The sequence below is a fragment of the Biomphalaria glabrata genome, chromosome 12, assembly GCF_947242115.1.
Source record: "Biomphalaria glabrata chromosome 12, xgBioGlab47.1, whole genome shotgun sequence".
Classification (NCBI taxonomy): Eukaryota; Metazoa; Mollusca; class Gastropoda; family Planorbidae; genus Biomphalaria; species Biomphalaria glabrata.
Genome location: NC_074722.1, coordinates 35,426,209 through 35,441,095, shown reverse-complemented (window position 1 = coordinate 35,441,095; position 14,887 = coordinate 35,426,209). Strand labels below are relative to the sequence as shown.

The window sequence follows — 14,887 nt, the reverse complement described above, 5'->3', positions numbered from 1 at the left end:
GACCAACTAGATTCACTAGACTATCATCTACACAAAATGTGTCATCAGACTATGACGGTTGACCAACTAGATTCACTAGACTATCATCTACACAAAATGTGTCATTTCTTCTCATAAGAAAATCCACACCTTGACAAGTAAGGAAATTATAGCCATCGGCCGTACTATTTAACCTCTCCTCAAAATTAAATGGCATGAAAAAAAATCGTTATTAATATTTATTAAATCTATACTTAATTAAACTAGAGGCCAGCACAATAATAAAGTTCACGAGTGGCTATCTAGACATCTATATGACAAAGACACGAAAGCGCGGACAATGTTTCTGTCAATGACTCACATCGTCAATGACCATATTTGGGGCGTCCTTTGCTTCTTTATTGTATGCAAGGGAACTCACTCTGGATTCTCTGGAAAGGCGTGCCAAAGAAGTTGCACATAAACAAAAAAAATAATTCTTGATTTCTAAGGCTCTTTTAAATTATAGGTAAAATACTTTTTAAAAATTATATTGATTTAACGTCCAGTGACAATACATCTATATAGTTTAATAATGATGGATAGACTAGCCTAGATCTAATCTAAATTTGTATCCTACAAGGAACTGAATAAATAACGTCTTATTGTTAACGTGTTTTTTTTTATTATTATTATTTTAGACAAGATGGCGTCCGGTGTAAAAGTTGCCGACGATACTGTCGAGCTCTACAAAGCTATGAAACTTCGCAAAACCAACAACAGATACTTGATTATGTACATTGATCAGTCTGACGGCTTAATCAAAGTAGAGTATACAAAGGAAAGAGATGGTAGCATTTCCCAGGAAGAAGAATTTAAAGAATTTCTTGATCGATTGCCTTCAGATGTAGGTCGTTACTGTATTGTAGATTTGACCATTCCACAGAAAAACGGAGCATTAAAAGATATCATGTTTCTAATTACATGGTAAGTTAAGCACTGTGGTTATTGTTTCTCATCCTCGTTATTGACATTTCAAACTTTATTTTCAATTTAAAACTAAAATTTAATAACAGTTTACTTTACTTGAGCCTACTTGAGGTTGACTTGGCCTGTCAGGGAATTCTCCAGACTCCAGATTCTTAATAGAAATATTAGATTTAGTATTTAGATCTAAGTCTAGAGCCACAGCCAATATTATCAATATCACTATAATTATAATAGATTATATATCTTCATCTATATTATAGACAAATTAGAAAAAAATCCTTTCAATGAAAAATATATTTATAAGGCTTTGTAGGGCCCCTAAAAAATTTAAAGTTTTCTAAAATTCTCCTAAAGTTAGCCTGAATTCTCCTAAAATTTTGTCCACTCTCCTAAACTTTGTACCCAATATTAATATATATATATATATATATTATATATATATATATATAATTTTGCTGAACAAACAATGTTTTAAAAAAAAAAAAGCAATATATGTTGAGACATTCTGATTGCATGATGGGCTAGCTTTGTTGATGAGCTGATCAGTCATGGGTCTACACAGCCTTTGTGTGCTTAAGCGTGACCTCATGATTGAAGACGGCCTTGTCTCAAAGCCAGCATTTCAACTGGCATTATTTTTTTTGCAGGCAGCGAAAACTGATTGTTTCCTCTCATTGATATGACTGACGATCTGCTAGATGTAGTCTATAGTTCCCCTTTCAGACCTTGTGGTCTATAGGGCAGATGATATAAAGATCGTCTGATTCTGTGGCCTACGGTTAATGAGGTCATGTCAACCGCCTTTACTTTTCCCCAAATAATGTCAGAGCTGGGTGGACTCAGAGGCACCCAATGATCCTGAAATAAAAATACCAGTCTTCACCAGGATTTGAGCCTGGGACCCCCGGTTCGGAAGCCAAACACTTTACTGCTCATCCACTGCATCTCCTAGGTCTAGTCTATAAAATGTAGGCTTAACCCCCCTGGGCCTTCCCTCACCTAAAAACTGCTTGTTGTAACAATAAGAGTGACAGCATAAGATCATCGTGTAAGCTTTAGTGACTTAGTTTGAAGGTAATTCGCATATAACCTGAAAACTCCGAAAATTTTTTGTCAATTTAAAGATTAAAGAAAGTCTTTCTCAACTTGGTTTTGCCTTAAATCTTTCCCATCCCTTAAGCATTTCTGTTATTCTATCATATTTCTTGACAACTTTCTGTTTTCTCTTAAAAGGTGCCCCAGTGGTGCTACAACCAAGTCTCACATTATGTACACCACGTCAAAGAAAGCGCTGACAGATAAAATTCGTGAGGGCATGACCGACATCCAAGCCAATGACTTGTCAGACCTGGACTACCGTGACCTTCTAGACAGAGGATGCAAGTAGACATGAATATATACCCCCCCGCCCACTTAAGATCTGAAGAAGCTTTGTTAGTTCACCATTAACATGCTCATGTTAGACAGGCTCATTTTGCACACACAAAAATAATATGTATGAGCCTTGTTCATGTAACATAATTTTTTTTTTTATACCCAATGTGGACTTTGTTCTATGTTGTCCTAAAAGAAAATGTTTGTTTTTATTTGTGTTTTTAATTTTGTTGGTGCAGGGCACCACAAATTTATATATGTTATTTTTTTTTACTTATGGTAACAGTATGTCTCTAGAAGCATATTTGTAATTGTGTTTTCAATTCAGTGCAGTGTATTTCACTTTAGGTTTTATTTTTTCCTGGGATATTGACTTCTCCTGTATACTAGTGTGTCTACATAATTTATGTCTATTAATGAAGACAAAAAAAAGCATTTTTTTTGCAAGTGCCATTAAAACTGTAATTTCAAAATAAGGCTGGGTTCTTGTTTTGAAATGGAAACTATACAAAAAAAAAACAATTGGATTTGCTCAAATGAAATTGTTCTATGATTTAGATTAGATTTTGATGAATTTTTTTTTTTAGTGTGGCCCACAAGGTGCCTTATTCAGACCATTTATTTGCACTAAGTAAATTCAATTTATGTAGCTGTTTAAGTATGTGCCTCCTGTATTTACGTTGAGTTTTTTCTTCTTATTGCTTTGTATGTGTTTTTTTTTTTTATATTTTATGTACTGTCTCTTTTATATTTTTTAAGCAGTTGTTAGGATACTACTTTGTATGTCTCCCGGATACCTAGCATAACAAAGAAATTTTATCCTTAAATTTCTATCTAATTTAGCTTAGTTTTTGCAATGTACTAGGTTTACAATTCTAGCCAAATGATGTTTTGTTTGGAGAATTAACAAATGATCACAATTTAAACTGCTAGAGAATAAACAAGCATACAATGTAAAACTCATCATAGTCTAACCTGCCATTGACTCTCCGTTTTATATTTTTTTGGTGGGGGGATGATACTATAATTTTGTATGTGTTACAAACCATTTCGGCAAAAACAAAAATAATTGTCTTTTTCATCCCATTCATGTCATGTCATGTCACCTCTTCCTGTAAAACTAATCAGTGGTTTTTTTTTTATATGTGACATGAGACATTCAAAGCCTGTTTTTTTTTCCTTCAAAATACATTTATGTTCATCTATTTTTTTTTAAAGCTATTATGTAAACAAAGCACACTTGCATAAAGCCATCTATACTCCTGTTATTCTTTTTTGACTTAGAAAACTAATAGATGTATCATTATGTGCACAAATGTAATTACTAAAGGACCCTTTTTATACCGTACCATTGTTATTCAATGTTGATTTGTTTTTGGATTGAAGCCATTGCCAGTATGTTTTGATTTTGTTGTAAAAAAAAAAAAATGTCATCTTTTGTAATGTTTATGAATGAGGCCATAATTTAAAAACACAAACTTACACTTCTGGGTGACAAAACCACTTTAGCATGATGAAATTTATACAGTGTTTCTTTTTTTAACTGATACACACTGTTTTACTAACTCTATAAACTTACATTTTTACATTGTTTTTAATGTGAATTGCGTCCCTTGCATTGAGAAGGAATATTTCCAAAACACACGTAATGCTAGAATATCCAGGGACTCTTTTTTTCTTCAGGTTTATGGTGTAAACCATAGGTAGCATAAGTTTTTACTTACATATCTTGAATTCAAAATGAATGGAAAAAAAAACATTTTAGCAAAAATGTTATACAGTATCTAAAGCCTTTTAAAAGTTAAGACTAATTATTTTATAGGCTAAGGTTTAAAATATATATGTATTTATATATTTACATACTATAATTATATATAATAATATTATTGGCACTGACATTTTAAAACTGGTGTTGCCATATATATGTTAGCTTTTGGGTTTTTTTTTTTGTTGTTGAATTGTCTCCCTTCATTTTCTAAGCCTTTATTGACCACCCCAAATCCAGTCTCAAAGCTGCACATAATTGGTCTTAGTGTAATCCAATGTTTGGGCTCAAAGATAGAGAAAAAAAAAAGAACAATGGTGAAATTGTAAAGGCATATGTAAAGTTTTTTCTTCATTCCAATTTACATTTTACTACAAAATTAGTTCATTGTTTGTTTGTTTTCAGTGTAGTTAGAAGTAGTTGACTCTAAGAAAGCTTTGCTATGGGAATGATATTCATTCCTTGAATGTATTTATCTTCAGGTAACACAACCTGTATAACATTGGTTTTATTAGGTAGCCATAAAGTATGCTTTTATATTCTAGCTTATTTAAAATAGTCTAAAGAAAGTTTTTGTTTTGATCTGCTTGTTTATTTTGTACTGGCTTATCCTGAATAATCATAAGGAATGCTTTTGTTTCTACTTTGCTTGTTTATTTTTTTTACTTTTTAAGTTTCTGAAGTGGGCCACAATAGAAGAGAGGTCAGATACACAACTCATTACTCAACCTAGTAGTTAGCACATTAATGTGAAATGATTTTATCTCCTGGTCTTGATTTAGACTTAGATCCTTCCCTGCATTGGGCCGCATGCTGTCTCTATAGAAATCTGTCACCAGCAATGTTTTCTGCATCTTTCCAACTGTTCTCCACTATCCGAGGTCCTCCATGAAGTCGCAAGTTATAGGAGGACATCCCTGAATGTGTTTTTCTTGAAGAGTGGCCTCCATATTATTGCTATCCTTGGGATTTGTGATTAGTTCTATTGGAGGGAGCACATGACCAGTAAACTTCATGTGCTCTTTATTTACTTTAAGTAAATATCGAAATTAAAATAAAACATTATTCAAATAGTTTTAGACCTGATGCAAGACATTAGACATAGCTGTAGACCTCTAATGCAAGACCAGGTTTCTTTCTTTACTATAAGATTTCTGCTCGCATGCATGTCATTGTTTGTATTTAAAAACACTTCATTTTCTACTGCAAGGAAAGTCTAAACTCTCATGACAACTGCATGATTATGTTAGGTTTATGTCAACCTGAGTTTTGTTTGTTTGTGTGTGTGCCTCTGCAAAAAAAAATAAAAAATTTGCCAAACTCTCTCTTTTGCTGGTTCAGATTTGTGCACTGTTTGATAAGTTTCTGTGATGTGGTGAAGCAGTGTAGGGCTACAGTTACATCCTCTGTAGTGGCTTCTAGCTGCTTATTTTTTTAAACACAATATGTCATTATGAAATCCAGTATCACATTTGAGTGTTCTAAAATACATATATTTATTGTTAAAATAATTGGACATACATTTATGCATTACTAGTAATTGAAAATAGAAAAGAATTAAAAATGTTCCTCGAAATGTTTAGGATACTAATAAGAGGTTGGGGGTAATTGGCAAGCCCACCCCCTCCTTTGTATCTTAAAAGTGAGTTTCCGCTTGATAGTAATAATAATCTTTATTATCCATAAGGATATCACACCAAACAAAACATGATAACTATAGAAAATCAAAATATAAATTCACACCAGACTCACTCATAATTTACATGTGAAATGTACATATCAGAAAGTTGAAAAACAAAAGAGTTATTCTGTCTGTTTGTCTTTGCTATCGGTGTCTTGTATCTCCATTGCGATAGTAAAATCACAAAATCTTGACCCATTTTGAATGTATTTTTCAAACAGCTGCCCAAATGTGGTTTGTTCTTTGCTCATGACCTTACCAGCACCATTTAGGATTCTATGAAGTTAAATGTTAATGTTCAGAGTAGGGTAAGAATGTATAGCTACCCTCTCGTGAACAGTCAACCTTATCGCTATCTAAAAGAACAAAAGTAGTTCATAATGAACATCCTTGACTGGAACGTTACTGCCTCCTGAACATATTAGCCAATCTTTTTTTTTAAAGTTTAACAATAATTTCTTCTGCTTGCTAAATATTTTATTATATCTAGGTCAGTGTGCTCATACCCTTTAACAGGTCATGCTGCGCAACATTGGACACAACTTGTGTTTCCTTCGTGAACATAAGGTAGACCAAAATTTAAACTGAGTTTGGGCCACAAGGCCTTCGTCAAGGCAAATAATAAGGTCAAAGTTACAAAATGTATGTACAGCGTAATTCACCATCGCAAATAATGGTGATAATACAATTGTCGTAAGCAAGTTAAAAAGCAAGGAAAGTGAACTGGTTTTATTAATAGGTGGGTGTGACAGTGCCACAAAGAACAAAGAATACAAAATAAAAAGGGGGGGGGGAGCATTTGACGTTGAGCTCTCGTGACTTTCTATAGACAATTCATTGAGGCTGTCCCACAAATTTTGGGTCAATGGCTAGGCAGGAGAGCAACAATGAGTATGGGTAGACTTGAACGGCAGAAACTAGACAAGGAAAACATTTTTACTTTTAAAAAATAAATAAATGTTATACGAAATGTGTAAGTATAAATTAGTTTGGATCAGTTTTATAATCAAATTTATTATAGATATAGACCAACTAAGGTAAATCTATACGATTAGGCCCAATACTATTTTTATTGTTTTCGTTTAGCGCTATTTCATGCTTTTAGCTTTCTGAATACGCTCTAATCCTATCACTTATTTGGTCCAGTTGGGAATATCTGGGTGAAATTTACTGCAATTGTTTTTTAAGAGCATTTACAGAAGAAAAAGGAGGAGCGACCTGAATTCCACGGATTCGACGTGCTAACCACTCTGCTAATGAGCTACTTATGACTAGAGAAGATTGTATAGTTACATATTGTTGTTTCAATTTAGAGCGACCTATAAGGGAGACTAATTCAGCTTATACCCCCAACTATTTCTTTCCCTTGTTTGAGATACCAAACAAGATATTTAATTGAGTCCAGTTAGTAAAGTGTGCCTGCTTTTCAGATTTTGTCCTATCCTCGTGTACCCAAACGAGGAAGACGGGCATGACGGGACAGCACCTTAGTGACTGAGGGCTGCCCAGCTTAAGACAGGCGGTAGCAGTCCATTGGGATCCTAGGATCCCTCTCACAGACGAAAGTGGAAGACGGGCGGTAGCTGTCCATTTGGGATTCTCGGACCCCTCCCACCGACGAAAGTGGCACCTGACGCTCTACTCTACGTCAATTGAGCATTTGAGCTTATAACCAGTAACTGCCACTTCCCGTGTTTGGTCGACGCCAAAGGCGATGCTGGAGTGTCCTCTCCAATTTTTTGGGTTTGGGCTTTGAGTAAGCGAGACGAAAGCCTGTGCATTGTCTATGGTCGGAACGATGTCGCCCACACAGCAGTTTCCCCCTCTCCGCGCAGCTGATGTGACAAAAGGAACGGAATATCCAATACAGTTTGTGATCAGTAGCGCCGCAGGCTCTGCCAGGCTGTATAGTACAGTGTGTAGCAATCTGCATAAGGGTCACCAGCTCCTGATTTTTCCTCATGTCTCCCGAAGCATTTCCCGTGTTTGTGTATACCAATAGTTAATTAACTAAACGGTTATTTTTTATTTTTATTCCTGTGATGTCAGGTAAAAGAAATAATTGTGCAAAATTTCAGCTTGATCCGAGGCAGGGTGTCGGAGAAATAACTTGTACAAACATTTTACCAGACAAACAGAGGGAGTTGATATAAGCTTTGTAAAGAAGAAAAATGTTAGTCTCCACTTCACAGAAAAGATTAATATCTTAAAATGTTTTCAAAAGAATACGCCACTCGCCTGTCCCATGGTGCGCAACGGACGAAGGTCAGGGACACAATAAAGCAGCGGTTCTCAACCTTTTAAGCTCGGCGACCCCTTTTTACATTCTCCCACTCCGCCTCGCCCCCCCCCCCCAACACACACACATACAGCAATTGAAGAGTAGACAATAACAATCCATATTTTCGATGGTCTTAGGCGACCCCTGGCAAATCGTCAATCGACTCCCAAGGGGGTCGCGACCCACAGGTTGAGAACCCCTGCAATAAAGGCTATTCTACTTGGTTACGGAAAGGTTACCAGTGTTAATTTATCTCATAACATTTTGAGTCCTTCTATTACTTTCCAGCTAACTTCAGCATCAGAGGCTGCGCAACACTTTCACGTATAAGTAAGAAGTAAGCAAAGTTCCCCTTTCAGACTTTGTGGTCTATGGGGCAGATGATGTAACGGTCATCTGTTTCTGTGGTATACGGTTGACGAGGGTGTCATGTGGCCAGCACAACGACCAACCGCCTTTACTTTTTCCCAACTAATATCAGGTACCCATTAGAGCTGGATGGACCTAGGGGCCTCCTTGTTCACGTACGTCAATTTGATTATTCAACTTTCGCTGAATACAGAGAAACATTTAGAGTCGAGTGCGGGAATACCCGCTGAAAGCGTATTCAAGATATCCAAATTTAATTTTAAGATGAGTATATTTTTTTTAAATTATAACGATCATATCAGTTGTCCATGCGTGGCCAGTTAACTAGTTTTTTCCCCACAAAGATATACATAAAATGTTACATTCTAGGAAAATCGTAAGAGCCGTTTTTGAGATCCGGTTCCACCCAGTTGCCAAGAAGAGTTTGCAAGCTAACTGAAGGAATTGTAAAACTTGCGAAACAAACGTTAGCGACATTAAAATTTTGAATTAATATAAACGTGAAGATATAGATTACTATTAATTTGAGCCTTTGAGGAGCTCTGCATAAATTAAAAATATTTATTGTAAGCATTTATAGTGAGTACTATTATCAACGTACATGGCCTACATTATTTAACACAAAGTTTACTGCTGTGCACTTTAGACATTTAAAAAAATTGCCTAAATGAACTTAAATGATTTGAAAAATCGGTCGTCTAGATGGTCCCTGGTTCATACCCTGCCTGTCGCCATCCCCCGTCGTCCTGCGGGAGGTTGGGGCAGGGCAGGGCCGGCCTCAGGCATTGGCAAACAAGGCAGCAGGTACTTATGACTAGAGAAGATTGTATAGTTATATATTTTTTGTTTCAATTTTAAGCAGCGATGTATAAAGGGGATTAATTCAGCTTATACCACCACTTCAGCCAAGTAAAGTTTCTTTCCCTTGTTTGAGATACCAAGCAAAAGAATTAATTACCAATGGTTGATTAACTAATTGGTTAATATTCTTTTTATTGATTCTTGTGTTGTCAGGTAAAAGAAATAATTGTGCAAAACTACAGCTTGATCCGAGTTTGGGTGTGGGAGTAATAACGTATACCACTTCTTTACCAGACAGACAGACAGACATGGTGAGGTGATATAAGCTTTGTAAAAATACTCTAAAACTAGCAAACAAACAAAAGGTTATCCTTAGGGGAAGAACTCCACATTTACAGTTTTCTCAATACTGTAAGATGTGTGTGTCCTGTTCTATATCAAACAATTAATAAATTACCACTATTTGGCTAAGTAATTTGGTTAATTTTAAAATGTATTCGTGCTTTGTGAATGAATAATTGTGCAAAGTTTCAACTTGATCAGAGAATGGGAAGTTGGAGAAAAAACGTGTTAAAAAATGTTTGTACCTGACAGACAGACAGACAGACAGTGATTTGATGTAAAGCTTTGTAAAAAAAAAAAAGAAATCACACATTGAGCTGTGTTTCCCTAACCAAATGTACACCGCTTAATTTATGGAGACCTAGAAGTCATAGTAGGCCTACAAAGGACTACACATTATATTTTACACGATTTTTTTTAAATTACTACCACGAGTTACCACCTTAAATATACAGGCGGTTTGATACCGCTGGTCAATATGGCCCTACATTTTGGTCAATACAGTGGCGTAGCTTGGGCCTTTGATGCCATGGGCAGCAGCTCCTCGTGATGCCCTTCCAAAAGAAAAAAAAAGCGAAATTAAACGGGGGATGGTCATTATGGCCCTATATTTTGGTCAATACAGTGGCGTAGCTTGGGCCTTTGATGCCATGGGCAGCAGCTCTTCGTGATGCTCTTCCAAAAAAAAATCGAAATTAAACGGGGGATGGTCAATATGGTCAATACATGCAACACCCGTACCAACCACGTGAAATATGCACAGCAATCCAACAAGGAATTTTTCATATCAAAATATAGAAAAAAAATTATTGGAAATATTCCCATACCAAAATAAGGGCAAGAGCCGCACAATCACTGCAATATTTTTTTCCACTTTTCTATATAAAAAATAATCAATTATCACTACTTTATTAACTAATTGTTTTTTTTTTTACTGATTCATGTGTTGTCGCTGACAAAGAATAATTGTGCAAAGTTTCAGCTTGATCGGAGCAGAGGCTGTCTTAGTTGGTAGCGAGTGGGGCAACCACTAACGCCGCCTCTGATCAGAGAGTGGAAAGTGGTAGAAATAACGAAGTACCATACAGACAGAGAGGGTTGATATATAGGCCTACAAAACAAATGTTATAAACGATACAAGGTTACAAAGACAGTTTGTGTGGAAACACAAACTTAAAATCGGCCCCCGAAGTGGTCCACCCAGGCAGGCTTCAATATTTTCAGAAAGAACATCCAAATGAAATTATATCAAAGACAAATGAGAGATAAGAATGGAGAAAGAAGGTTAACAGATCTTGTGACAGATGGTGCTGCAGATCAAAGGATAGGTGCTTGGTCCACCCAGGCAGGCTTCAATATTTTCAGAAAGAACATCCAAATGAAATTATATCAAAGACAAATGAGAGATAAGAATGGAGAAAGAAGGTTAACAGATCTTGTGACAGATGGTGCTGCAGATCAAAGGATAGGTGCAAGTGAATGCAAAGTTAGATGTGAACCTGGCCTAATTATTTCCCCTTTCAGACCTTGTGGTCTATAGGGCAGATGATGTAAAGTTCATCTGTTTTTGTGGCCTACGGTTAACGAGGGTGTCATGTAGCCACACAACGACCAACCGCCTTTACTTTTCCCCAACTAACATCAGATACCCATTAGAGCTGGGTAGACTCAGAGGTGCCCAAGGATTCCGAAGTTGAAAATCCCAGTCTTCACCAGGATTCGAACCCGGGACCCTCGGTTCGGAAGCTAAGCTTTACCGAGCCTCTCCTGGTCTTTACATAATGTAATTGTTTTGAAAAGGCTGGATATATTATTTGAATTCTCATAAGCAATACATAAAAGGTTCATGAAAATGAAGTTTATAAGATTACTATTCATTTTAAATTAGGTCCAACTTATAATGCATACTAATTAGCTTTTTCTCTTTAAAAAACTGCTTGCATAACTGATTTAAAAAATTAGATTTTTCGCTTTCAAGAAAAAAAAGTAGCCGTTGCATCAGAACTTTGAATGGTCTAAAATATTGTGATGTCGGATTTTCAATATCTTTTCTAGTTTACGAGATCTAAACGGGACGGACGGACAGACGGACAGACATTTCGCACAAAACTAATAGCGTCTTTTCCCCTTTCGGGCGCCGCTAAAAATGTTTAACTAATTCGGGTTGCGTGTACATTACATTTGTTGTTCGCATTTATTAGCCTACCAACCAAGCCTACATTTAGAAATACAGTACGATATGTAAACTGGGGGCTTGCATTTATTCAGTTATAGGTGCCTTATTTTTTTTTTTATCAGGAGGCGCGGTAGCTGAGCGGTAAAGCGCTTGGCTCTGAATCTCGGTCCCGGGTTCGAATCCTGGTGAAGACTGTGATTTTTAATTGCAGGATCTTTGGGCGCCTCTGAGACCACCCAGCTCTGATGGGTACCTGACATTAGTTGGGGAAAGTAAAGGCGGTTGGTCGTTGTGCTGGCTACATGACACCCTCGTTAAGCACGGGCCAGAGAAACAGATGACCTTTACATCGTCTGCCCAATAGATCGCGTGGTCTGAAAGGGAAACTATACTTTTTTTTTTTTAAATGCTTTATAAAACTTAACATATGAGAACAGGTAAGAATGGATGTCCGTGGTATGGAACGCAATTCGTGGACAGAACAATAAAGTAAAAAAAAATTAACTATCAAAAATATGTTCCTCGTATTGGTCCTAAGCAGCATGTAGGCCTACCGTGTGACTCAGTTGAAAGTGAGCGTGTAACAACAGTTTGCTGCCTAATCAAATATACGGCTTATAGGCCTACATTTAATTTAAGAAAGAATAATAAAATATTTAAAAAAAAAAAGATTAACAAAGTGAAATTTTTAGTTTACATTTCAAATACACTTAAATACAGTATTTACACTGTTTAATTTTTAAATTGAAAGTTTGTCCTTTGATATATGCTCCGTGCGGCCCGCACATTGCTAGTTACGCCTTTAAAAAAATATAATATATGGCTGCCTGGTCGTGCGGTTTGCGCGCTGGACTGTCGTTCGGATTTATCGACATTCAAGGGTTTAAACCCTGCCCGCTCCCATCCCCCGTCGTCCTGCGGGAGGTTTGGACTAGGAAGTAAACTATCTTCAACTCTGAAGGAACATCCGAATTATGTAAAACATTTTACAAAACATTAAAGCATTTTACAACCCACATACATTCAAATCGCAGGCTCAAACATATTTAGTAAGTCCGAATATTCTGAGCTGATGTAAGCAAAACTGATTAAAGAGATGAATTGATAATTTGTTCAAATATTGTTTTACGCCGTATTATATCATGTATTTGAATTTTAAAAAATTCAATGGCTTATCTAAAGCACAGCAGCTGCATTTATTTGGCCCATAGCCTATGGTCCTAATCTGTCTTATATTTTATAGTAGGCCTATAAATTAAATTTAGTCATTTAGGAAACAAGTTTAGATCTGTACATTATTTGTATAATCAAATGTTTCTATTTGCCTTTATTAGTGGACACTAAAAGGCACTTCGTCTTCAGATTAGCATATAATATAGATCGAAATCTATCTTTGGTTTATCATCTTTATGCTTACAATAAAACTAAAACAGAAATATAAAAAACATTATGAATTTGACCTTTAACCTATTCGATATTTAGGACTGGATACAATTTCAACAGATCAATATTTGTTTTATTTCTATTATTTTAAAATGCAATTGCATTTTATACAACATATTTTATGAATCATAAATGTCATTATTTCTTTTATTGAATGTTATTTGTTATTTATTACATATATATCTCTAAAAATATTATAATTACAATATTCCTTCTTTTTCTGTGAAAAGTGCTTTGAAACCAACCTAATTGAATGACGAATAGTTTTTGAAAAAATCGCTTGTAGCAAAAATATAAATTGTTTACTATTTACAAATAAATATAACTTTTTTTTTTCATTAAATTTTTGAATAAATTGTCTATATTGATTGAAAATCAGTGACACTATTGCTTTTTATGTATCATTCCAAACCAAAATTTCCCATACGCCTTTGCGTAACTAATTAGACTCTAATATTATTCAGTAAGTACTGTGTTAACGTGAAAACGGGGTTCAAACTAACAGGATTTAAGCTAAACACCGTAACGTGGACTTAATTCCTATGTTTTTGATTAGTGGGCACACATATCAAAATGTGTGAAGGCTAGAAACTATTGATGTCAAGGATTAAGTGAATAATCTCCACAGAATATTACTTAGCAAGGCTGCTTGATCTCAAGCCAAGTCATTGAAAATGGCGGATCTTGAGGCAGTACTTGCCGACGTTAGCTACCTAATGGCAATGGAGAAGAGTAAATCTACTCCAGCCGCTAGAGCTAGCAAAAAAATTGTCCTTCCTGATCCAAGGTAACTATTTTTTTCTTGTGCATTTACTATCTAAAAATCTAGATCTAAAACATGTCGTGTGAGTTACTTCTGTGACACTCTCTCACTCTCTGTGCTGTGCATAGTTTCATACAACTTACAAGTGAAGTCACTGCTGAAGTTAGAAATAGAAGACTTCTAAGTAACTCACTCTTACTCTAACTCTAACTGGACCACTAGAATCTAGATGACTAGACTTTATTTTAGATAGACTAATAGAAGTCACTCAGTCTTAGACTGTCACTAGAATGACTAGATCTATAGACTATAGTATTTATATAAAGTTAAAACTTGACTAGACTGACTAGACTCTTAGTCTAGACTAGTCTTAGGTCTAGACTCACATATAATAATATATTAAATTTAATATTATTTATATTATCATTATGATGATTATCATTATGACATATATATAGAAAATCTAGGTTTGATCTAGGATAGATTGATTATATCTATACTGATATCTATAGTATAATAAATAATATGATTGATATAGATCTAGCGGTGTAGTCATTCTAGTGTCAGTGACAGTCATAAGTCATAGACATATATACATAGTGTCATAGTCAAGACTAGTTACTAGAATCTAGACATCTAGATCTATTAATCTAGTCACTAGATCTATAAATAATAGTCACTTTACTGAATACTGTAGACGTAGTATACTTAGGCTTAGGGCAGACAACAGAATACAGATTGAGCTCTCAACATTCACTTTTAGTTTTATGGCTATTTTTTTGATCAATTTCAAATTGGCTTTTATTGACATATTATATTATTATATTATATATCATTTTATTGCGCGAAAATGGCGGAATTAAAAAAGAATAAAAGCAGCAGACAATTATATCACATAAAAAAATTAGGTCTAACACACTTACTCCTAAAAATGAAAAATCCAT

At 35.3% G+C, this 14,887-nt stretch overlaps 2 protein-coding genes across 7 annotated transcripts in view; both read left to right on the top strand.

Annotated features, from left to right (window-relative positions):
* Positions 1 to 332: 332 nt before the first annotated feature.
* On the top strand, positions 333 to 5,410 carry LOC106079779 (uncharacterized). Its single transcript, XM_056006017.1, has 3 exons — positions 333 to 487; positions 660 to 945; positions 2,182 to 5,410. Exons 2-3 carry the CDS (start codon positions 665 to 667, stop codon positions 2,333 to 2,335), a joined length of 435 nt encoding a protein of 144 aa, XP_055861992.1. The 5' UTR covers positions 333 to 487; positions 660 to 664; the 3' UTR covers positions 2,336 to 5,410.
* An 8,194-nt stretch (positions 5,411 to 13,604) lies between these two features.
* LOC106069803 (beta-adrenergic receptor kinase 2-like) overlaps positions 13,605 to 14,887 on the top strand; it is a 97,494-nt gene continuing 96,211 nt past the window's right edge. For 3 of the 6 annotated variants that reach the window (XM_056005566.1, XM_056005565.1, XM_056005567.1), the window contains exon 1: positions 13,605 to 13,967. In XM_056005566.1, the coding sequence (XP_055861541.1) occupies positions 13,855 to 13,967 (113 nt within the window). In that variant the 5' untranslated portion in view covers positions 13,605 to 13,854. The remainder of the gene's footprint in view (positions 13,968 to 14,887) is intronic. The other 3 variants (XM_056005569.1, XM_056005570.1, XM_056005568.1) reach the window with 1 other exon arrangement.